Raw genomic sequence first — 24,414 nt, forward strand, 5'->3', positions numbered from 1 at the left:
GATGGGTTAGTGTATGAACAGGGGACAGATGTGGAAACTGGTTTCAAGATGTTTCCTCGCTCATCTAACTTGTCTTGCCACCTTTAAACCCCTAACATTGTCATCAATTATGGCAAACGAGTTGAGAATGACCCTGTCGCCTATGTGCTCTGGCTCCCGCTAGTCGATCTACCACCTGGTGCACATCAGCTATATGGCATTGCCTTCATCAACTCTGCACCAGAGTTGGAGACAGGATAATCACTGGCCCAAATACCTGTGATGGTGGCAGAAAGCTTCAAAAAGCTGGAGCATCTCCTGTGATGCCAGCTGCTTGAGCACCAATTTTCTGGTGATCACATGTGCATGGACATGGTGGGAAGCAGCCTGAGGACAGGACAAAGAGAAGACTCATATCATGATTCTGAACCACCATCTGAATGGTTCCCCACATCTCTGTCTAGTTGCACAATAGCCCCTAGCAGCTTTGCAGCAGAGATGTCATCTGCACTCACACATGAGGGGAGAGAGGAGGGATAAAGGTGTGGAAATCTGAGTCCTGTCAATGCTGCCCCAGAAGATAGTTCTACACTTGACCCAACTCAGCCTAGAGAAAGCCCAGCTCAGCAGCTGTGCTAGCTCCAGGATCTGATGAGCTATCTCCCTGATCTTGCCACCCTAGGTCGGTTTACCAGGTCCCCGGGGGCTGGTTCTGCAGCTCCATGGTCTCCACCTGGCTTGGGCCAGGTGGCCTGCACCCAGGGCAGCGAATGAGCAGAACTAGAGAGCAGCACCCCCTCTCCCTGGCAGGCCTTGGCCTGTACAGGTGGATCAAGGTTTCCTGGGCCCAGAGCAAGTGGGGGGCCCTTCCACGTGCGCTCCTGCCCCCGTTCTGCTCCTTTCAGACCCTTCCCGGGGCACTGCCCCTGTTTGCCCCCCTTCTGCGGCGGGGCCGGGTCGGGGCCCTGGGGCTTCTCCCGCCCCGCCCGCTCGGCGCTTCCGCCGGGCACACGGTCGGGGGCGTTGGGCTGGAGCTTCCCCCCCCGGCGCTGCTACGAGCCCCGGGACTCTGCTCACCCGCGCTGCGGCGGAGCGCGGCCGGCTCCCTGCCCCGGGGAAGGGGCCTCTCTCCAGGCCGAGGGGGCGCCCTGATCCCTCCCCCCGCTCCTCCCCTGCGCTCTCCCCGCCTCTTGCCCACAGATCGGGCCGCGGCTCGGCTCCTTCCCGCCCGCCCAGCAGGCTGCAGCCGGGACCCGCTGGCGGGGCTGCAGGACAAGCTGCGCCTTGGGCGGCGAGCGGGGCTCGGCGGCGGCTCCCCGCGTCCGGGGCTGGGAGTCGGGAAGCTCCTGACACCCTCTGGGGCTGCCGCGGGCTCCCTCCGCTAGACACAGCCGGGCTGGGGCCAGCTTCATCGGCACCCCCCAGCAGTGACGGGGGGGTCTTGCATCAGCATCGCCTGCAAACCCCCCCCCCCAGCAGTGACGTGGGGTCTTGCATCAGCATCGCCTGCAAACCCCCCCCCCAGCAGTGACGTGGGGTCTCGCACCAGCATCTCCTGCACCCCCTCAGCAGTGTCTGGGGGAGGGTCTTGCACCAGCATCGCCTGCACACGCTCCCCCCCCAGCAGTGACAGGGGGGAGTCTTGCACCAGCATCGCCTGCGTCCCCAGCAGTGACGGGGGAGGGGCAGGAACTAGCCTTGCCTACACTCGCCCCCAGCAGTGACGGGGGAGGGCTTGTGCCAGCGGTGGCGGGGGCTGCTTGCAGCATTCCTTTTCTTGCCTGCAGAAGCAGCCTGGGAGGTTGGTAGCAAAAGCACTTTGCAGCAGGTGAAGGATCTGGGTCTATCACAGAACCAAGCTGGTGGAGTTTGGGGCTCTTCAGTTCCTGGCATCGCTAAGTGCTGGCTCTGGATGTCAGATTTTCCACTGGGAGCACCGCAGCACGGATCTGTCTTGCCTCTCCTGTACTTGCCTAACCCCTGTCTCTGACTGCCCCCCTTACCCAGAATGGCAGCCATCAAAAACTTGCAGCTGTGGTGCAAGCAGCAGTGTGAAGGCTACCGGGATGTCAGCATCACCAACATGACCACCTCTTTCCGGGACGGCCTGGCATTCTGTGCCATCCTTCATCGGCACAAACCAGATCTCATGTGAGTAACAGGGAGCTTCAGGTGCTCCTCCTCCTGTGTGTTGGTTCCTTCTAGTATCTTGCCTTACAAGTTCTCCTGCATTCAATCCAAATTCTGTCTCCCTCCCATGTAAATCTGGTGTCCTCTCACTTGTAAATTATTTATGCCAGAAACACTGAGCAGTCATGGAACTGAGGTTATAAAAATTGTTGCTCATCTTAAAGCAATTAAGAGTCATTTAAAACTTGACTGGAAAAAAGCCCCACAGAAAATCGTGGCAGGGCCATGCACTGAACGACTTAATAGCCGCTTCAGGCTTCCCATGCACAATTATGTTTCTCAACACTCAGTACTGGATCTCTCTTCTGTAGCGGGGGGAGGGGGGGTTGGACAGGGAGCGGCAGGGATGTCTTTCTGTGCTAGGTATCATGGCCTTTCCCATGGAACTTCAGTGCATAGTACCCACCTCAGTGCCACCTGGGCTGCTGGAAGAAATTGGGTTGTGAGTTAATTCTCTGTCCTGTCCTATTGCACGGGGGCAAGGGAGACTGGGTTGGCATGTGAGTCTGGGTTTCAAGGACCATGGCAATGGGGGAAGAGTCAGAGTGTAGTGTCCCAAAGCATTAACTGTGACTCGGGCTGCCCTTGAGCACTGTGGCCTTTATGGGGTGGGAGCGCTGTCCTGAGTGCCATCTCTTTCAGCTCCATGAGGTGCTCTCTGGTGTTAGCAGCTATTTTAGCTCAGTTCAGGTGTGTGATTTGCCTAGCGCAGGGGTTTGTGTCCAGTTAATGGCAGCGCCTGGTCTTGTCCAGTTGGGCCTGCTGCAGGGCAGTGACCTCGTGTTGGGGGGCCTGTGTGGCTGGGGGCTTCCTGAGTGCTAGCTGCGTTAGAGTAAGAGAATGCTCAAGCTGTGGGCCCTGTTGGTCCCAGGCTATGAGGGAGACAAGGTGGGGGAGGTGATATCTTTTATTGGGCCAACTTCTGTTGGTGAGGGAGACAAGCTTTCGAGCTTACACAGAGCTCTTCTTCAGACCTGAAGCTGGTCTCCCTCACCAACAGAAGTCGGTCCAATAAAAGATATCACCTCCCCCACCTAGTCTATCTACAGTGCTACAAACCTTCCAGCCCTGGTTAGATGGTCTTCAGTGCCAAAGCAGAACTAGTTGTGCTGTCATGAAAGCAGAAAGCCTTCAAGCCAATGGCTTGTTTCTCCCCGTTCGCACTCCTTTCTTCTCCTCAGCGAGTAGCGAAAGGCTGGGGCTGAGCTGTAAAGAGTTAAAATATGTCCCTTCTGTTGCTAAACAAGTTTAAACACCAGTTGGGAAATGTTTCCTTCTTTGCAGTTAATATTTGTTTAGGCTTCACTTTCCATGCTGTGCCAAATGCCAATTTCATCAGTTATTAGCTGGCCAATAAATGCTATTTAAATAAAACAACAACAAAAAAAACCCTGGGAATTTCCAGGCAGGATTCCATGCTGGGGAGCTTAAAGGAGCCATGCTGGAAGGAAACTACTCCTTCCACTGATTGCCTCTTCTCCGTCCCACGGCCTCTTCCATGGAAACGCAGACTGAGTGGCTGCTTTCAGAAGAGCTCTTTGACAGACCACAAACAGAGCTCAGTAGCTGCCTGCTTGTCACCAATTGCTTGTTTGCCGATTTAGAGCCCAATCCTGTGAGGGAATAGGAGCCCTCAACTCCCAGTGACTTCATTATGCGCTAAGGGCATCTCCAGGAGGCCGGGCTGCTCAGCTTGTTACACCGCTGTCCCATAGGGTTTAGGTCTTGCCTTGTTTTTCCGCTGCTGGTGGTGTCAGACTCAACAGCTGCATTATGAAAGGAAGGGCTGAATGCTGCCCCTGAAGTTGCGTTCTGGGTTCTTTTTACTGTGTAATTTTAGCTTGAAGGCTAGTAACACAAGAAGTGAGAGAACAAAGCCGAGGGGCAGGGAGAGAATTTCTCTGTCACATTGATGGGAGTACTTGGGTCCCCTGTGGTAGGCCATGTCAGTCTGGCAAGGAATTAGATTGTCTCTTCTATTCTTAAAAAGAAAAGGAGTATTGTGGCACCTTAGAGACTAACAAATTTATTAGAGCATAAGCTTTCGTGAGCTACAGCTCACTTCATCGGATGCATTACTATTCTATTCTATTCTTGGGGCTCTTCTCTGATTCTTTGGACTGTGCCCTCCTGCCTAGGCTGTCCTGTGTGGTCTGTTCAGTTTTCTGTGGGGAAGCCTCTCTTACAGGTGTCTCACTTATTGCTTTAACCTAAGGAAGTGGTCATCCATCCCCGCTCACCTCTCTCCTGTGTGCTGTGGGTTTCCTTGAACTTTGCTTCTGTGCTTTAAAGAGGCTGTCACTAGCAAATTAATGACTTGTTTGACTGGCAGGAGCAGCCACCCGGTCCATGGCAATCTTTCTGAAACTAGTTTCTCCTCCCTTATTTCATCAGGTGCCATTGCCTTGCTCTGTTTACTTCTTGCCATCTCACCATGTGTACCGTCTTGGAGGTTCTCTGTAGGACTCTAAATGTTCCCCGGCCTGCCTTTAATCCAGAGTCAGTGACATGGTAAATGCCTGTGGCAGCAGATTATGTGGCTCCCAGACACTCAGAAAGGACCTAGCCACGTCCTAGCTGTCCTTGTATTGAATGTGTGTCACACCGTATCAAACATGGACGCTTGGGCAGGGGATTGGCTATCTGAGCTCCAGGGAAATTCCCTGTTGGCCAGGCCAGGAGGTACGTATAATGCTTAGGCTGCATGCTTAAAGCAGGGGATAGACACGCTTTAAATAAAATCTCTCTGTTCACTAAAGCTGCAAACACTTGTTGTGATTTCTCCCTGTTTTTTTTTTTTTTGTTTAATTCTGCCGCAGAGAATTTCAGGTGCCGCTGTGCTCAGACGGACATGTGCAGGTGAAATTATGACAAGGCCTTTGGGTCTGGTCTCCCTTAACAATATTAACAATAGCAGAGTCACACAACAAAGCAGCTGGTGTACGACTGACAGGTTAAGGTGCTGCTGGGTGGAGATGATATCTTTACACGCTTAGTGTCAGAAGTTGCAGGAGGCCATGGGAAGCTCCAGAAGCTTGGATTTTCTTTTAAATTCCTGCGAATCTGTGAGCTCGGTATCCTTGCAACAGAGCTAATTCGTGTCTATAAATCACGGATTGAATGTTGATCTGTAAATCTGCAGAGATTGTTCTGCAGCGTGTTTTCTTCTCTTGGTTTACACAGATGATATTTTAGCTCCGGGGGTATGCTATGGAGAGGGTGTTTCTTGCTCCGGGAGGCATGGGGAGTAGCAGGAGATTTCAGGCAGTCAGCAAAGCTTTAACAACATTGCGGTTTTCTATTCTGGGGTTTGCAGTCCATAGGTCAGGGGGAGGCTGATATAATGTCTTTTCTGGCAGGAAACAGGAAGAGGGAAAACATGTGAACGGAAAGATTACTCCTTCCAAATGTAGCTGAGGTCAGGCAGCAGTGGCAAGAGGTTCTATGCTCTCTGTGCTCTGGGCAACCTGCATACAACTAGAACTGCATTCCCCACGTGCTCTAGAGACTAGGGCATGTTGGACTTTGTTAGGAAAGAAACCCAGGACTGAATGAATTTGGAATTAAATTCCCCTTTCAGTCCAATAGATTAAGATTTCTTAACGTCCCGTATAAATAGTCCATGCACCGCTACAGGCAGGTTTGTGCCCATGATAAGTGGGGAATGAATACAGAGCATTAATTTATTCTTGTCAGAAGAAGGTGAAGCTTCCCAGCTGCAGGATCCAAGATGTGAACTCTGCAGTGTTCTCACCTTGGCATCAGCTGGAGGTGTGATATGTTGCTAGTCCTGTTAGTGGGTTTTGAGTCTGTACCGATAAGTGAGTCTGGAAAAGCAGAAAGAAAAGGAGTACTTGTGGCACCTTAGAGACTAACAAATTTATTAGAGCATAAGCTTTCGTGAGCTACAGCTCACTTCATCGGATGCATTAGCTCACGAAAGCTTATGCTCTAATAAATTTGTTAGTCTCTAAGGTGCCACAAGTACTCTTTTTCTTTTTGTGAATACAGACTAACACAACTGCTACTATGAAACCTGGAAAAGCAGAGAAACTGTGCTCTGTCATTCACTCTCTCTGGTATTAATTCCAGATGTTTTAGGGACTTTTTGGCGGAAAGGTTTTGATTAAGCTCTGTCTTCTTTCCTTCCCTCTTCACTGCTGCCCATTGGTGATATTCTTTCTCAGGTTGCTAACTAACTGTAGCTCACGAAAGCTTATGCTCAAATAAACTTGTTAGTCTCTAAGGTGCCATAAGTACTCCTGTTCTTTTAACTGTTAATAGGTCAGCATATAGGAATTTAGAGGGGGTATGAAATCTCCAGGCAGGCTGCAAGCTGGGTAGAGTTGGATAGCTGGAACTGGTGAGCTGTGAACAGTATCTGTCTGCTCTTATTCTCCAGGAGACCTTAGCGTGGTTGTTATCAGCTAGCTGGAATGAAAGCAGCCAGGCGAGTTTGCTCCGTAGGGGACAGCAAGTCTAGGAGGCAGACAGGAATGGAGTGGATTGGGCAAGGGAAGCCCAATCAGACTGCTGCAGCGAATTTGCATACAAGTGCAGAGTCATACAATTTGCTTGTCTTCCTTGTTACCTGGAAAATCAGTAAACCAAAGCATTCCTGGAGCCACTAGACTAGAGAGGCTAACAGACTCTGTCCTCCCAGAAAGAAAAGGAGTACTTGTGGCACCTTAGAGACTAACAAATTTATTTGAGCATAAGTTTTCGTGAGCTACAGCTCACTTCATCAGATGTGAGCTGTAGCTCACGAAAGCTTATGCTCAAATAAATTTGTTAGTCTCTAAGGTGCCACAAGTACTCCTTTTCTTTTTGTGAATACAAACTAACACGGCTGCTACTCTGAAACCTGTCTTCCCAGAAGCAGTTTCTCTGGGATGCTCCAATAAAAGATATTACCTCACCCATACTTGTCCCTCTACATAGCAAACTAAAGGGATGAGCATGGATTGCAGTTCAGCACCGTTCAAGTTGCGCTTTGCATTTTAGGTGCCATTGCTTAGGGCTATTGCCAAGGCTGCACAGAAGCCCTAAGCAAAGTAAGACTTGTTGGACTTCACCCATGTCTTTTTATCTGTAGCCGATTCTCCATGGCCTTTGAGCTGGTCTGCCAGTTGCTTGGTGGCTGATCGAAGGGGTGTGTGTGTGTGTGTGTGTGTGTGTGTGTGTGTGTGTGTGTGTGTGTGTGTGTGTGTGTGTGGGGCCCCCTGTGCATGGGCATAAACCTAGGGCTCCACTGCCCTTGCTGTAGCCAGCATAAGCATGTCATATGTGGAAGAGCTGGCTGCCAAGAGACGGTCCCGTTTGTGCAGGAACAGGTCAGGTTTCTCCTATGCAAGGTCTGTGCTGTCATAGGGCCTTTACGACTTGCAAGGGATCCTTTGAACTGGGAAGGTTTCACTGTTCCCAGGGAACCCCATGTAGAGACCCGGGGCATTGTCTGGACCTTTCTCCACAGGCAGCCTTTGGGTTGCTTCCTGTTCTCAGTCACAGGGTGAGCAGCTGCGGAATCCCTTTGTGCTGTTGCATCCTATGGCTGGCTTGCAGGAGCAGACAGGATCTTCCCTATGGAAACACATGTGCTAAGGAGGGATCATGACAAACGCTGCAAGCTGGAGATGGTAGGGCTGGAGTAGCTCCTTGGGAGCGGGGCCATTTCAGCCAGCTGAATGAAAACTTTGTTCAGGGGCTTAAAACTGCGCTTTCCTGAGCAAACAAACTCCATTCTTCCCCACTGCCCCGAGCCTTCCACCAGGGTCTGGTAAATCCATCTCTTCACTTCCCAATGAACTGAGTTCCCCTTTGTCTTCTCAGTGGTGAAATCTTGTAGTCCGGTTGAGTTATCCCTTTGTATTCATGTTGTTCCTCTAAGATTATAGGTAAGTTGATCCAGAGAGCAACTGATACTACAGACTAGAAAGAGCATTAGCTAGATCAACTCCCTAGGGAAAAATCTGATATAATCTTGTTAATAAGACTAGCCATTAAGATGACTAGCCAATGAGGGAAACAGTATTTGGGGTACATGGCACGAAGAGGAGAGACGCCTTTTAGTGAGGATCTCTAGGTGGAACAATCACCAAACAGCCTGGCTGTGTACGTTCTCTTCAGAGAGAACTGCAAGCAGATTTTTCAATTATCCTTCAGCAGAGAGAAACCCAAATTCTTACCTCCAGGCTCCATCCCACATGGCCTTGATTTTGTCTCCGCTTTCACTGGTGTAAATGGAATTCAGAAATGCAGCCTTGTGAGATGGAGGTGACGGGGAATGTGACTGATGCCAAATCAATGAATCCGGCATTATTTTAAACCTCTGGCACAGATATTTTTTTTGCATTTCCCACATCTGTGCTTTGGCAGGTTGAAAGATACAGAGCAAAGCCTGGGCTTGCCCTGGCTCTGTGGTGCTTTCTGTTGCTCAATGCAGTCTAATTGGACTTGCTGTGAGAGGACACATTCCTTGAGCTCCTGGTCTCTCTCTCCTCAGCACTATGTCAAGCTTCCTTAAAATCAGAGAAGCTGGAGATGTAAAACAATTGCTAGGTTATCTTCTCCAACTCCTGCCCATGCTGGGGTTTTCCCCTACAGTATATTTTTAAGTGCTTTGTCCAGCCTGGCTTTAAATGACTCAAGCGATGAGTCCCTTTGACAGATTATTCCACAGTCTAACAGATTTTGATGTTCATCTTACATTTATCTTTGCAGTTCCTGGGGGTGTGAGCAGAAAACAGCCTGCAGTGAGGGGAGAGTTGGCTGTGCATGCTGCTATCCATGGCACAGAGCTGCCTGTTGTTTTCATTGGTATTTTGGGTGTTAGTTGTACTGACTGGCATGATTCAAGCTCTCGTGTGGGGATGTGAGAGTGAGAGAAGGGCTTGTAACTGACTGGCTCCCTGGGCTGGGGGTAGGAGGGACCCATATGGTTTGTCTGAGGTGAAGCAGGATGATTTTAATTGTTGTCTCAGTGATGCAGTCTGCTTCCTTAATAAAGCAGAATAATAAATAAAATAAATACTCCTTTTAAGCCACTATTGTAAGGAAGGAAAATCCCCACCCAGGAGCCCACTGGGACAAGGAATGAATGGGATGGTTTGGCAAGTCTTTCTCCATTCTCCAGCCTGGCGGGTGGAGGATTCTGGGTTGCTCCTTGTCTTTATGCACTTCTTGGGGGAGTTCAGAAGTGGGATTTCAACATCAAACCCCAGCTCATTCTACGTCTGCCCAGCTCACCAGTTCCTGTGGGTGAACTCTCAGTTCTGCGTGGAAGGTGTCACCCTGGATCCAGATGAGAGAAATAGAGAAGACGTAGCGGTTTGTGCCTTAGATGAAAGGAAATTATTTAAAAGACAACCCACTCTGATCTGTTTGAAATCTGAAGTCAGCAACTGGTGTTTTTCAAACCCCTCTGTTATTGAAGGACAAATCTCACTGAAAGTTTGGAGCAGGGGATTGTTCTTCACGTATTTTAAGGGACATCCCTTATTTGCCTAATGTTCGTGTCTTGTATTAAGTATATAAAGGATACACTTTGTCCCATATTTTCAGTAGCAGTCATGCAAATGATCCTGTGTGTGATATAAACTCATGCATTTGTGCTATTAATAGAACTGTGTGTGGCAGCTTTATCCTGGATTTTTCATATAGTTGTCCTTTATTCCCTTTAAATAGAAATGGTTGCGTGAGTTTGTGGGGTGAATTGGTATACATTAAGGGAAGGCTGTTTGAGAATGTAAGAAAACCCAAGTTTTTGTCCTAAATTTTTGCAAGATGTCATGAATAATTCTTTCTCTTGTAATTAATGAGAAGTTCCCCTTCATGCTATATATGTTCTGCTGCATGTTTTCAGCCCCAAAACTGTAGCATGGTGATAACTGGAGAGAAACTGACTAGTAATAAAAATGGCACTGGCTAGCCACTGTCCAGGTTGAGAAGAGCAACAGCATCGTTGGTAGAAAGCAAACTCAATTTCTAAAATGATTTCTGCTTTCTTAATCTGCATGTTGTACAGCAGGTGAAAATATTTCTTGCTCAGGCCCAAGTCTGGTAGAGCATGTAACAGCAGAGAACAGGGTGGGGGAAGAGACAGAATCTGAATCCAGAACTTGGACCTGCTGCTCCCTGATATCACAGAAGGTGGATGTATCATAGAAGTGCATGATATTCACAGCTTTCCTGGAGGAGGGGGATGACTCTTGCTGCCAAGGCTGCTGGAGGAAGAGAGGACCTGAGCCAAGGCTCTTCTGATGCTGGAAGTCTCTGAGGGTCTGGTAGTTCTGAGGCTGGGACAGGGATCTGCATGTGACCATTAGGGGAATGATGTGCGGCAGGGAGGAGCGATGATGATACAAATACGAGAGGTGTGCTCTGCCTGGCAGCAGTGATCCTTGGGGGTGTGGGTAAGGAGCAAGGGTTTAATGAAGGCAGGAGGTAAAAGCCTTCACCTCTCCCGCACTGCAGAAGCCGTGAATCTGTACAGTATGTTTGGCTGGCGTGGCATAGCCCACTCTGAGGGTGGGGAGGCCAGCATGGCCAGAACTGGAAGACGGAGAGCTGAAACCGTGCTCCAGTCGCAGATGGCAGGGAAGTCCCAGCTGTGCTGGTGGAGTCTCTCATGCTGAGCTCACACCTTTGTCACCAGGAGGTACTGGAGTGCCTTTACCAAAGGGAGCCTCAGGGCTTGTCTTTAGTGAAGAAGCTACTCCTGTCGGCGTAGTTAATCCACCTGCCCAAGAGGCTGTAGCTATGTGGATGGGAGAAGCTCTCCCGCCAGCATAGCGCTGGGGGTTAGGTTGGTATAACTGCATTGCTCAGGGGTGTGGATTTTTCATGCCCCTGAGCCATGAAAGGGGTTACACCGATATAAGTCTGTAGTGTAGACCTGGCCTCCGATGGAATTGCTGGGGTATGTCTGGTGGCAGTCAAAGCGGGAAGGAAGCTGCCACTCTCTTCCCAAAGAGCCAGGCTGTGAGGGTCTCGGGGAGCTGGAATGGAAGTAGCGTGCTCTGGATTACCGATGCCCAGCTAAACTTTTTTTCTCCTCTTCTGTGTTTCAGAGACTTCAATATCCTGAGTAAGGAAAACGTTTATGAGAACAACTCTCTAGTAAGTGGGATTTGCAGTTCTGCTTTCTGCTGTTAATCACGGTGTGCTGTGCCCAGGGCAGCCCCAGTTCCCCTGTGGTGTGGTGTTCTCTGCATGGTGCTCTACTACTCGTGCATGCCTGGAGCAGATCACAGTTAACCGGTAGTAACTCAGGGAATGGAGCATGTTTATACGACACTCAGACCCGCTGGCTTATTCTACGTGCATCTGCTCTGGTGACTCTAGCAATCGTTTTCCAACTTCCCCGGCTATTGTAAAGCACCGTAAGGCCATTCAGCTTTCTTAACTGCCTGTGCCCTGTCACCTCTGTTTAGACAGGAGTCCCCAGACAAGGGCTTTGTCATCTCCCGGCACTGAGTGCTCTGCCAGCTCGCCATGAAAAGCGGGGCAGCTTGTGCAATGGAACAGCCTGTGGATTCTCCATCCTCACCGGCTCCTCAGTGCGGGGGAGCTCTTTTATGGAGCAAGCAGTGAGGAAAGGCACTTTGGAAGGGCCGTGTGGCGTGCAGCTCTCTGCATTTGAAGTGCTGATAGGTAACACTGCAAGGAGTAGAGGAGGCAGACACATGAATGCTGGGGGGGGGGCGGGGGGGCTGGTGGTGGAATGGCAGCATGTGTTGCTGCTCCCCGAATCAGCAGGTTTTAAGGATGTGCTCTGTGCCTTGGGCAGCCAGGGCTGGGAGCGCTGCCCCAGGGCCTGTAGGACATCTCTTGTAACCCCGCCAGTGCTCAGGCTTCAAGTGGAGACTAGCCTTGCTACTGTGGGGCCTTTGGAGGAGTGGCGCAGGAGGTACTCTGCAATGGGGAGTGGGCTGGGGTATGGGAGCAGAGAATTAAGGGGATGGCTGAGCTCTCCTCTGCCACAGGCTCTTCAGTAAAGGTACTGGTAGGAGGGCTCCTGTTCCTGTCCTCTATGGGAGCTCCCTGCACAGCCGTCTTGGATTTTTGGCTTTAGGGATGGTATGCTCTGTGTAACGAAGGAGCGAGCCCACGTTTCCCCATTGCCCCATGTGTGTCTGTCGGGCGGGTGTGGCCGTGGACTCCCTTGCTGGGAGTTGGAAACTCCCCCTTCCCTTCTGCCTGCCCGAGCTGGGAGACCACAGAGACTGGGGCAGAAGGGCTGGGGGTCGAAGGAGGGAGAAATCTCCGGGGAGGAGATGCATTAATGTATGGGCTGTGTGCTGCTTCCAAGAGATCAGAGGGGGACTTGGTAGGTAGCTTGTGGCAAGAGAGGGTAAGGGGGTCCCCCCACCTCTCTCCCTGCAGAGTTATGTGCTGAGAGAAGGTGGGGCAGTTCTAGAGCCTTTGTCCCTGCTGGATTTGCTACTCCAGCTTGGGAACTGGTCAGGCTGGGGCTGCACTTTCCCTCCTTCCTCCATAAAGGGATAGAGCTCAGGTCACCCACCCACTCCCTGCGTTAGCTCCAAAAGCCAAGCGTGGGATGAGCCCTTGAAGAAAGGAATATTTCCTGCCTTCCTCCATAAAAAATGGGCTGCAGATACAGCTGCTGTTCCCTTCAGGGCTGGCACTAGTCTATGCTCGCTTCACTGCTGCTTGGAGTGAGGCTGGGATGTGAACAAACACGTCTCTTGTTCTCTTCTGAGTCCAAGCAGCTACTTCCTTTTTGGGTGACGCATGGCCCTGCAGCCAGGACAGCAGAGGTGGTGGTCCGGTTTGAGTCACTAGCCCCACACGATGTGTATCTGATCCTACTCCCCCAGGAACTGTCCCCTGATGTCCTTGCCCACCTTTGCACCAGGTTTCTCCCACATCCAAGTGTGATGTGAGCTGCTGGGCAGGGGGCAAGCACTGTGTGTGTGTGGGGGGGGGATCATGGGGGAGCATGGCTGCAAGTGGTAGCATGGGGCGGAGGAATTAGTAAGGGGGTTTCAATTATGACTTAGCAGCAGTATTGTACCTGTGATGGAGAGTCCTCTCCTTAAAACTTTGGGCTCATGTGGGGTTGAAAGTCATTTCTGAGTCTTTTGACTCCATCATCTCAACCTTTCGCGCCCTGTATCTCCCTCCATCAGACCTTCACCCTCTGTTCCTCTCTGTCACCACTCCTGTACGTTAGGATGTGTCCCGTAGGGGAAGTCAGGTAATTCTCTTGTTTCTGTGTGGGTGTTGTGCATTACCAGAGCAGGGTTTCCTGGGTACCAGCCACCGGCTTATAGCAGTGCCAGGCTGACGAAGTCGCTCCTCCCCATTTAGTATTCACATCAAGCTGCGTTTACAGATGCTCAGCAAGGATGCTCTGAAGTTCTAGAGGGCTGTTAGCTTCCTGTGCATGGCTGAGGGCTTCCCTTCCACAGAGGAACTTGGCTATCTGTCTGTCTGTCTTTGAAATGAACTGTTCAGGCTGCCTCAGCTGGTTTTATTAATGAAAATGTCTGTACGCTCACCGGGTCCATATTGTCTCTTCTCTCCCATGTCTGTTTCCCCCTCTGTATTTTTCTCCATTTCTTGGTCTCTGCGGTCTTCATGTCCTTTTATTTTTCAGTCTCTCCTCCCTCCTTCCCCTGTTGCTATAAGGTAACGTGTCCCTGTGCTAATAAGACATCGAGGGGGTGGGCAACCCGTGGCCCTCTCCACCACCAGGCTGGCTCTCCTTGAGCTTGTGACTGTCTTGGGACACGTATGGGACTAACTTCTCCCACAGCTGTTTCCTCTCCTGTTGTTCAGATCCTGCTGCTGCCTCGCTGCTCACAGGCTTCTTTTCGGGGGCTTTATTACACAACTGGAAAAATCTGTTCCAGTCTGAAACTCTCCATACAAGGTCTTGAGGCGAGGAAGAATGTGGCTTTCAGCAGATGCCAAAAATGATCTGTTGGGCTGTTTTTTTGTTACTAGAAGTGAAATATGTAAATAAGGGGAAGATGTTTGTTCATTTTCCTTCACTACTACAGGGAGGCAGTGCGGCCTAATGGAGAGAGAGCGCACACTAGACTTGGACTCAGGAGACCTATTCCTGGCTCTGCCGCTGGCCTGCTGGGTGACCTTGGGCAAGTCACTTCTGGGCCTCAGTTTCCCCATCTCTAAAATGACACTTCTCTCCTCTGTAAAGCGCTTTGAGATTGACTGGTGAAAAGTGCTATATAAATATTATTATTAAGCCCCTCATTTCCCAGGCAGTTAGTTGGAATAGTGGCAACTCACCTTGGGTTGTGATCTTGTTAGATCTCAGTATTAGGAAGGGAGAGGGCCAAGGAACCCCTCTGTGCTACAGGCATTGATGACACTGATTCAGCAGAAGGCCCTTTTTCCCTCTTAGGCCCTATCTCCACAAAGTACAGCTGTCTTTATGTATCTTTTTGTAATGCTCTGAGCTGATCTAGTACCAACAAACACAGGTGTGTGTAGCCACAGCATCTTTTTGTTTCCCAGCACGAGCGTGCACCAGCAGTGTAGACGCACGTATCGCACGGCCAGTCTGTATCCGTGCGTCCTGGGACAAGCTAGGCAATAGACGCTGCCATAACTACTTGGCTATAAGCATGTGTTCTGACCATCCAGTTAAAGATTTTTTGGAAAGACCCAATGAAAAATAGGGCAATTGGCTCGTTAAAAAAGTCGTTTGTCTCTGCTAAACAGGGACAGCTGGCTTGTAGGTCAGATCCATTATATTGCTGTGCCAGACAGGAAGGGCTCTCGTAGAGTTAGACTCTGTCTTTAAGACTTTCATCCTTTGTTTCGGCTGTAGCCCTGTGTCTGGCTCTTTGAAATGCTGATCTCTCATTGGCATTATGAAGGGGATGTTCCAATGGAGAGGGTATTTGAGCTCTCTCTCTAAGCCAGAAAGGAGGGATGGAGAAGGGCCTCGGCCAAAGCACTGCGGGGAAGCAGAGAGAGACAGAGTAGCTGCAGGGATATTGCTCTTTTCCTGGGTCCAATGAAGTCTCTTGTTCAGTGTTGGAAGAAAGTCACTCTGTATTTCTTTACCTTCTGTCCCCCTAGCACTAGTACACCGGGCAGCACTGGTGAGCAATTTTTGCCCCAAGTACCTGGTATGTTAGGCAGCACCAAAGCTGTTAATCCGAATTAGAGATGCATGATTTGAGCAGAGGCTTGGGAGCCAGGAAGTCTTTGATTCTAATGTTGCCTCTGATCCCTCTGTGGCCTTAGCCAGGTGGCTTCATTTTTACTGCCGTAGCTTGCCTGTTGGTCATATAGGGAACGATGTTCACCTCACGGGGGGGATTGTGAAGCTTAATGTTTGTAAAGGTTTTGGAGTGAAAAGTGGTGTATAAACACCAAGGGCTTGTTGATGTGGCAAGTTAGTGCATGGTAAGCCAGGGTGTGAATCTACAACACGCAGGCTTGCTGTGCACTAACTTGCAATGTAGACAAGACCCAAGTATCACTACCTACTAATGGGAGCATTAAGAATGGGGCTGAAACCTGCAAGCCAAGCATCTAGGTCCAGACCCATAACATCTGGCTCAGCAGGGCTGCAACCTCTCTATCTACATATACATATACAGAGAGTGAAACAGTCCCAAGGAAGAGCAGGGGAAACCCAGCTGAGTTCCAGTGGAATGAGCTGGGACCAGCCTGTCTGGCTGGATTTTGGGCTGTCAGCCTGAATTTCCCAATCTTGTGGCTGGAAGTTGTGACTGTCAGAGTTCCCGTAACAGCTGTATGATGTAGGAGCTGAACTAGCCCAGCTGTTCCCCCGGGGAGGAATAGGGGCCTGTGTGCTACAGTGCTTTCTTACCTTTCTCCTAATGGATGGCTGACAGCTTCGGTCACTGGGCTAGCACAGACCCTTTTCCTTCTGTTCCCACTGCAGGCATTTCGAGTGGCTGAAGAACAGCTGGGCATTCCTGCCTTGCTGGATGCTGAGGATATGGTGTCTCTGAGGGTGCCAGACAGGCTGAGCATCCTCACTTACGTCTCCCAGTATTATAACTATTTCCATGGACGCTCACCAAGTAAGTAGCCCATCCCCTGGTGTGCCAGGTACCCTGCTCAGGATGGAATTCCACCTTGTCCTCCCACCCAGGCCCACCAGTGCAGTGGGGAAGCAGTCAACATTTAAGCAAATCAGATAGCTGTTACAATCTCCTGTGTGCATGCACCCCACCTTCCTCAGGCACCCAGGAAACGAGCTTATGTGAAACTTAGAGACTGAAATTTAGTGTTGACATGCCTAGGCAAAAAGCTCCTGTGGGAGCTGAGCGTGTAGGCTATCCCCATGTAAGCATAGTTATACCGGCATAATTGCATCTACACTAGGGCGTTGGCCAATTTAGCTACGTCAGTAAAAAATCACAGCCCTACCTGACCTAGTTCCACAGTAAAACTTTTAAGCGTAGACTCGGCCTAAGGGCTTCAGAGAATATTATTCTCACATAACCGAGTGTATATTAACTATCATCCATCGGAATTTACATGCACATCATGATAGATCTGGTTTGTATCTGGCTTTAAACTATTACAAATAAAATAATATGAGAAGCCAAACTCATGGGTTCTCCAAAGGACATTTTGGAGAGGTGACATTTGGGGTGTGAATGGCTAGGCAGGTAGAGCTTCAGCTGGAGAATGTGGATCTGGAGTATGAAACCAGGTTTTTTTTAAATAGCTGAATGTTCTCTCCATCCTCCACTTCGTTCTTTGCCTCATGTTTTTAAATCCATGTCAAAAAGTGAACGCCAGCCGGAGTGCTTGTGCAGCACAGTGGGCTTTGTGCCAGGTTGGGAGGTCTCCTCCCATCCCCAGAGGCACTCGCCTACCACATCATTAAACACACCACATTTTTGTACCCTCCAGCATCCTACAAAATGTTTCAGTTGCGCTGAGAACATTGGGGTAAGTGTGTGTGTCCAAACCCACAGGCCTGCGAGGAATGTGCCCTCTGACACACAGCAGACTCTCAAGTCCAGCGGCAGTGACCTCTTGACTTCTGTGTCTTGTTTATTGCATATTCCTCACTGATGCCAGTCATTCTTTGCAGCCCTGAGACCAGGGAATGGCTGATATGTACTGAGGCTGTGCACTGACATTAGAGCAGGACTGAAGTTCCCTTTGCTTGCACTGGGTTCTGGGAGTGGGAAGTTTGAATCTAGACCTTTCGCTGTGGCCCTGCTGGTCCCTGCGGTGAAATAGCGCTTGCTATTTGTTTGGCTAGCTTGCCGGAGTCTCCTCTGCAAGAGGCCGCTTTCATACTGCTCTATGAATTGCTCTCCCTCTCTTGTGGCGTATTTACAGCTTTCTCAGGAATCTTTTTTTTCAGATGGCTATTCCTTCACTTGGCTGTTAAAACCAAAATTGCAGCTAGAATAATTCTTTGCTGCGTCTCACAGAGAGCATGAAGAACTATATGGTTCAAAAAGGGGTGGGGCTGTGGAGGGAAGAGAACACACTCGCAGGATGGCCTAAATGGCTGAGCAGCCCTACCACTTGGAGTCAGGCTTTGTCATAACCAAACTGGAAAGCTAACTTAGGGAGAGTCTTTCCCTGCCCTTCCCGGGGGCTGTCCGGCAGTTGTTCCCTGTTCCTGATTGGAGTTCTGGGGGCATTTGGCCGTTCTCTTTTCCCCTCCCTGGTTATTGCAACCTTAGGGAGTCCTTCCCACCCCCAAACAAGGAAGAGAGAGAGGAAATCGCTCTCATATCTAGCGAATGCATCCCAAGTCTTTGAGTATTAAATCCTGTTTGTTTCTGCTTAGTGGCTCCCATGGTGCCTCCCAGTTCTGGTGATGCTGTCATGGAAAAGCCTATTGACTTTAGGAGGAAGGCTGGGCTAGTGATTAGGGGCCTACCCTAGGACTTGTGAGACCCTGGTTCAAGTCTCTGCTCTGCCACAGACTTCCTGTGTGACCATGGGCAGGTCATTCAGCCTGTCTGGGTCTCAGTTCCCCATCTGTACAATGGGGATAACAGCACTGCCTTACCTTACGGAGGAAATGCATTAAAGATTGTGAGGCACTCAGATATTTTGGTAATGGGGGTTCTATAAGCACCCAAGATAGATATGCTGAAGGCCACTAACTTGCCCAGCCTGGGGAAGAGGTATTTTTTACATTCCCTCCATCAAATTTCCCAAGAGAAATGGCCCTTTAAGAAAGTCCCAACCTCTTCCAAGACTGAGAGGATCAGCAGCTACTACTGCCGGATGCACCTTCTTCTCCTCTATTCACTCACTTGCTGCATCTTGCCCCAAATTCAGGTGCAAGCTTGTGGAGAAGCCCAGGTTTCCCTGTGTTTATATAGTACCTAGTAGGGCCTGCTGGGGACCTTCAGACATTACTGTAATACAGATCACTTCCAGGCCTATGTTTCTGGCTTATGCTCCCTTGTCCTTTCTGCCAGTTGGAGGCCTGTCTGGAATCAAGCGTCCCACTTCTGAATCAAGCGAGGAGCCACCTGGGAAAAAGGCCATTTCGGAACCCATCAAGCCGACTCCTGTAAGTTCACCAGCACATCCACCAGCTGCAGCCAAGATAAATCCAGCAAGTCCAGGGCAGGATCTGCCAAAGGAAAATCCTCCAGTGACATCGGTAAGGAAACAGGATTCTCTTACTCTGAACCAGCTGGTAGGCGTTGGAGACACTCATGACAGGCTAGAAGGCCTCAGCCAGCTGGGGACTGAGTCCTGACCCACCATTTATGATCCACCAACTCTCCCATTATGGGATTAAACCTGGAGGCCCTACTTACCACTGATGTGCTCCCCAAGCTGGTGAGAGGGCGTCTGCATGGTTACCAACAAGCTCATGTTCAATCAGATGGCAATTGGACTTGTCTTGTTTAGTGTCTATGCCACCCAACTGATAGATCCAGGCTCTGTACCCTGAGTTAGATGCTCTTGTGCTGGTGATTAAATTCAGCCCTGCTGCTGACTCTCTCCCCATTTGGGATCAACGCCAGACTTAGTTGAGCCTAGGGAGAGGTGTATGCTGCCTGGTGGCAAGAAGGGGGAGCATAAAATCTCTTAACACTGATGTGTTTCTGCCCTTAGGGTAATGCTGTATGTCCTAATAAGTTAATTTGTACCGAGAGTCCAGGGCAGTGACAAATGCTACCGTCTATACAAGAGCAAACTTGGTGGGGTAACTAGAGGCTTGCCACAATGATGCCAAGCACTAGAATATGGTGGTATAGACCCTAATCATGTGCAGAGTTGCAACAGGTGTGCTAGTGACCGAGAGATTTATAACCCTGAAGAGAGAGAGAATCCACCTCCTCTTATCTTTTAACAGAAGAAGCAAAACATGGCAATAACCAAGTTCTCCAGGGTGCACCCGGTCCTTGGTGTTGCTAGTGAGATTGTCAACAAGGATCCTGATTAGTCCTGGTTGTGGTGGTGGGTTTGTTAAATGGCATTAGCACCTCTAGGAACTTAACTGGGACCACTTGCATCGTTTTAGATTTGCCACCAAACAGTGTTCAGATGGCAGTGGCTTCTGGCTGCTGTCAATCCAGGCTGGATTTGTTCCAGGGACCTTGTGCTAAAAGGTTCCTTGTCCCGTTGCCGAGTCCCTGAGCCATCCAGTCCCCCCTGTAGATAATTTTTTTCCAATTTTCTTGCTGCTGTTGAATGTTCCAGTTTAGACAAGACTGCCTGGTATGTTTTTGGCTTCGTACTGGGCTGATGGCTATCGCTGCTGCTGTTTTCTCTTTCCTCAGAAAAGGATCCTGGTAGACAGTGGTAATCTTCGTAGCAGCAGCTGTGCCATCTGTGGGAATCACGTGCACCTGGTTCAGCGACACTTGGTCGATGGGAAGCTCTATCATAGGAACTGCTTCAGGTAGAGTTTCAGGGGCGGGGAGGCAGGGTCCATGCCCAGTGAAGGGTCAGCCTGACCTCTTTCTGGACAGAAAGCCTCCAACAGCTGCTGTGTAGTTAATCTCAGTGACATGCTGTGTTTCACCTACAGTGAACTTCTGGAGATTAGGATGGCTGCTTCTTGGACAATAAAAAGGCTCTTCAGAGCCGGCTTGGTGGGGTATGACTTGCAGCATTAGGGAATGTACACTGCTCCTTGTTCAGATGTTACTGGTAGCCTCCTCTTGGGGCCTGATGTGGTAAAACCATCCACGTCTAGGGGAAGCCCATTGCACTGGCTCACTGTCATTAGTACCTCTGACAGGTGGTGATCTGAGTGGGTCACTCTTATTGGTGTTTATAGGGTGTGTTTTGCAGCGTGGCATATGGGGGCAGCATGGCACTCACACTGCTCCCTTTGGTAGCAGTCTGGCTTTTACGTGGAGCTCCTTGCACTGATGGCCCTTCCCAATACTGTGTGTCCATGTCTCCCCTGTGTTGGCTGCAATGTTGTCCCTGCAGTTGGCTGCTGAGTTCATCTCTGTGGCACCCAATTCTCTGGAGAATGTTTCCTAATAGTTTGGGGTTTTTTGGTGACTGTTCATAGGTGCAAACAGTGTTCCAACACTCTACAGTCTGGGGCCTACAAAACCGGGACCGAACCTGGTACTTACATCTGTACCAGCCACCAACAGCCAACCAATCTCTGGAATTCTGGACCACGTAGCATAGAGAACAAACCTACTATGACCTCGGGAGATCCCCAGAAGGTATTGGTGAAATCAAGTCAGTTAAACAAAGGCACCAATTCCACCTCCGATTCCCCCAGTTCCATCATGCCATCTAGGTTACCTGCTGGCAGCAATTCTAGCTCTGGTCCCAAAAGCCTAAATGCTCCATGGTCCTCGTCAGCTGGGAATAAATCAGATTGCCATGAAGGTACCACTTCATCTTCTTGGACAGCATCAGGAGCAAAAACGCAGCAAGCCCGAAAGAAATTCTTCGAGTCCAGTGGGGGTACTTCAGAGTCTTCAACTGCCAAATCACCGGCTACTAAAGATCAAGACCTTCCTTCTCTTCCCTCTCAGGCTGCTAGTAAAACCACCTTTGGCATATGCTTTTCTGGGGCAAACTCAGGCGGCACTGAGAAAGATAAAGCACGTCAACATCTCATGCTGGCTCTTCCTGGATCAAATGCCACTGCAAACAGGCCAGGAGGGGTCAGTTCCAGTGGTTCCCCGCTGCCCAGCAGGTAAGAACCTCTGTCTTTCAATCATCTGTTCTCGTGAAGGAGGGGAGGCTGGGAGAAACAATGGGAGTAGTTAGAGCAGGTCTCTTTCCATCCTCCCTTTCATCAACTGTGCGGGGTACATGGGAGAGAGTCTGTTGTTAGGATCCTCAGAGGATCTTTGGAATGGAGGCCAGTAAAGATGACTTTCTCTTTAAACGCTCACAAGACTCTTCCTGTTTGCTTTGGCAGCTTTTCTCCCACTGTCTCCCCCAGGCAGAGTCCTGATCACAAAATACAGGCCAACAAACCAGGCCATACAAAAAAAACAGAGCATGCAGTCATTGAACCTTCATCCAAAAGTCCAGGAAACAAGGTAGGAGTTTGGGCTGCCACGCAGAATGGAGAGAAGGGCCCGGCCACCCTCAGACCTGCCGACACAGCGCGTAAGCCTGACTGGAAAGACACCAGAGGTGAGAGCGACTTGTTTTGTGGTTCTGGGGGCTAGGTTATGGTGTTACACATGCTGCTAATTTCACCTCGTACCAGAAGTTTGGCTTCTGGGCTCTGCTCTCTGAGATCTAGACAATAAATAGACCACTAAGCCTGGCGCTTTCATCTGTACCAGTCACCAACGCACACTCAGCTGTCTGAGCTCTGGGACAGCTAGCACAACATGGATCCATCTGCCCCGGGAGAACAGTATCTGTGGTGTCCCTTTCGGGGCAAGCCTGTGAGCAGTCTCTCTCATTGAGGAGTCATGTCTTGGGGTTTGAAGTGTCCTAGCTGTCCTACTATACTGGCTTGTGATTTTATGAGATCTCACAAGTTAGTTGGGAACAGGAGACCTCCCAGGAACCCTTGTGGTGATTTTGTGGTCTAGAAGGTGGCACTCGGTCCTCCGAGTCAGTATTGAACCAGCAACTCAGCATGGTGTCTTAAGCCCAGTTCTGCTGCAGGTGTTGTACTTGGGATGAAACATAAAATTGATATCCTGAACCCTTATGATTGTATGTCTTTCTCTGGAAGAGTTACCTGTATTTTGAGCCTTGTCCTGAATAATTATATGCCACCTACATATAGTTTCCCCTGAAGTTTCAAGTGAGATACTGTATTTTTCACATCCTGCTTTAAGTAGTCGGTTTTGCATTACTGTAGACTGTTAAACAGCTGCCCCAGTTAATCTCCTGTGTGGCTGCATTTCTGCATGGATAAAGAGGTTTCTGTATAGGTTTTGAAGTGCTTTGGGATCCTAGGTGCTATATATGTTGTACAGGTTATTTCTCACCTGTGGGGCATGGGCAGCTGGCATAGAACGAAGTAGGAACAAGAGCACCAATTTATTCTCCGATTGTGTGGTCTTGTCCTGGGCTCATTTCATCAAAGTAGCCAGCTCAGGGGTTGTCATGACCTAAGATCCACAAGGAGCTTGGAATTCCCTTATTTTGGGTCTGCAAAGGAAGGGATCTGGATTGTAGCAGATCAGCTGGTTGGGTCAATTGTAGGTTTCTTTACTTGCTGTTTCCTCTTCCAATAGGAGGAGTGAATGCCAGTGAAGATAAGTCTGAGAACCCAGCCTCCTGGCGATCCATATTGAAGCCAGTGGCCAACAAGTGAGTGTCCCAGAGCCATCAGTTTTCAGTGGTGAGCGAATGAGGGTGTGTGAATGTCTTCATTCCGCTGCGCAGTCAGAAGCCTGCATGCGTGAGGACCCAAACTCTGGCATTAAACTCTTCTGTTTTTAAATCCTTGCTGTGACAGAGTGAGGGAATCAGTGGGAAGAGCTGCTTGGCTTTTGCTTTTATGGGCAGGACTGAGGGGAAGGAGAGCTCCTTCCTACTCACTGCACCTGGAATGGGTGAATCTTCCATCTTACTGCTTTGAGGGGCCCGTTTCTGTTGGAAGATCACAGACGGTGGAGTCAGGAGCTTTGCTGAAGACCGAATCCCAGCAGATATGTGACTTTCTAAGTTGTATCTTTCTCCCTTGCAGAGACTCCAACCAGGGTGTTCCTAAGAAACCTGTGGACAGCTCCAAGGTGACGAACAACATAGCCCTGAGCCCAGCACAGGGGAAGGAGAAATCACCTTCATCCATTGCCATGCCAACAAATAAGGACACTGGTAAGATGGGTTATAAACATAGTACAGAGGGAGCTTTGCCCACCTTTTCTCCAGCCGTTCAGGGCAGTGGCATGATGGGTTGGGAGATACAGCCAGAGTGTGGGATACCAGAAATACAAGGGAAGAATTCCGTCCTGGGCTTCCCCTCCTCCACCCCAGGCTGGGTCCCAGTCTTCACTTGGCAGGACCAGCCTCAACTGAGGAAGAGGAGCCAGTCTTCATGTAATCTCTCTCGCTCCTAGCTGGGTGGGAGGCAAGGTTTTGGCTACTGTCTAGTTGTATAATTGTGTGCATGGGAAGATGAAGCCACTTGGCCACTGTCTTCCTCCCTTCATGGTCCCATGGCTTCTTTCATGCTCTGGTGTGTCTTTGCTGTGGGTGGTGGTTTTAATCCGTTTCCGTGGAGGTTATGCCCTTTGCTTTGGAATCACTTTCATGTTGGCCCTAGCATCCGGAGTTGTAATGCCCTGACTATCTGCAGCCATGGCACTGGTGAGAGACGATAGTGCAAGGAGCTGGGGCCTGGCAGCAGTTTACAGTAAACCCTCTAGTGCTCTGAAGGAGACTCTCCCGATGGTGCTGGGATTTACCCTTCATTCCTCTAGAGTCAGGATCCATCCCTTTCTTTTCCCCTGCTCCCTGTTACTTTTTTCTCCCCTTCCCCATCTTGCTGTCCCTGGGACTGAAAAAATGGAGGAATGCATGGAACACGAGACCAGGAGGTATGGACGTCTTAGAAAGGCGGGTGCTGCTTAAAATCCACCTGAGGAGAGAGGACAGCTACCAAAACACCCGCCCATCCGCAGGGAATTGAATCGCAGGCGCCGTTCTGTGGCTGGTGTGAGACTAGCACTCCTAGCTGTCGTCACAGTCAGCACAATGGAGTAGGAAAGGGTGCCCCGTACTGCTGGGAGCTCACTGATCGCTCGCTAGCCCATTCCCTACACCATCGGCAGGGACAGTTTTTTGACTTGTCGTGTCTCCCCCTGCAAGTTCCAGGAAAGG

The 24,414-nt window shown here is 49.9% G+C and overlaps 1 protein-coding gene across 5 annotated transcripts in view; it reads left to right on the forward strand.

Annotated features, from left to right (window-relative positions):
- The first annotated feature begins 880 nt into the window (after positions 1–880).
- Positions 881–24,414, forward strand: part of MICALL2 (MICAL like 2) — a 33,977-nt gene continuing 10,443 nt past the window's right edge. The window contains exons 1-10 of one of the 5 annotated variants that reach the window (XM_043494169.1): positions 881–2,130; positions 11,238–11,286; positions 16,079–16,220; positions 18,603–18,790; positions 19,920–20,041; positions 20,171–20,239; positions 20,666–21,310; positions 21,563–21,759; positions 22,821–22,899; positions 23,279–23,409. In XM_043494169.1, the coding sequence (XP_043350104.1) occupies positions 1,988–2,130; positions 11,238–11,286; positions 16,079–16,220; positions 18,603–18,790; positions 19,920–20,041; positions 20,171–20,239; positions 20,666–21,310; positions 21,563–21,759; positions 22,821–22,899; positions 23,279–23,409 (1,765 nt within the window). In that variant the 5' untranslated portion in view covers positions 881–1,987. Of the gene's footprint in view, positions 2,131–11,237; positions 11,287–16,078; positions 16,221–18,602; positions 18,791–19,919; positions 20,042–20,170; positions 20,240–20,665; positions 21,311–21,538; positions 21,760–22,820; positions 22,900–23,278; positions 23,410–24,414 lie in introns of all 5 variants that reach the window. The other 4 variants (XM_038418882.2, XM_043494168.1, XM_043494171.1 and 1 more) reach the window with 4 other exon arrangements.

Source organism: Dermochelys coriacea, chromosome 10 (assembly GCF_009764565.3).
Source record: "Dermochelys coriacea isolate rDerCor1 chromosome 10, rDerCor1.pri.v4, whole genome shotgun sequence".
Classification (NCBI taxonomy): Eukaryota; Metazoa; Chordata; order Testudines; family Dermochelyidae; genus Dermochelys; species Dermochelys coriacea.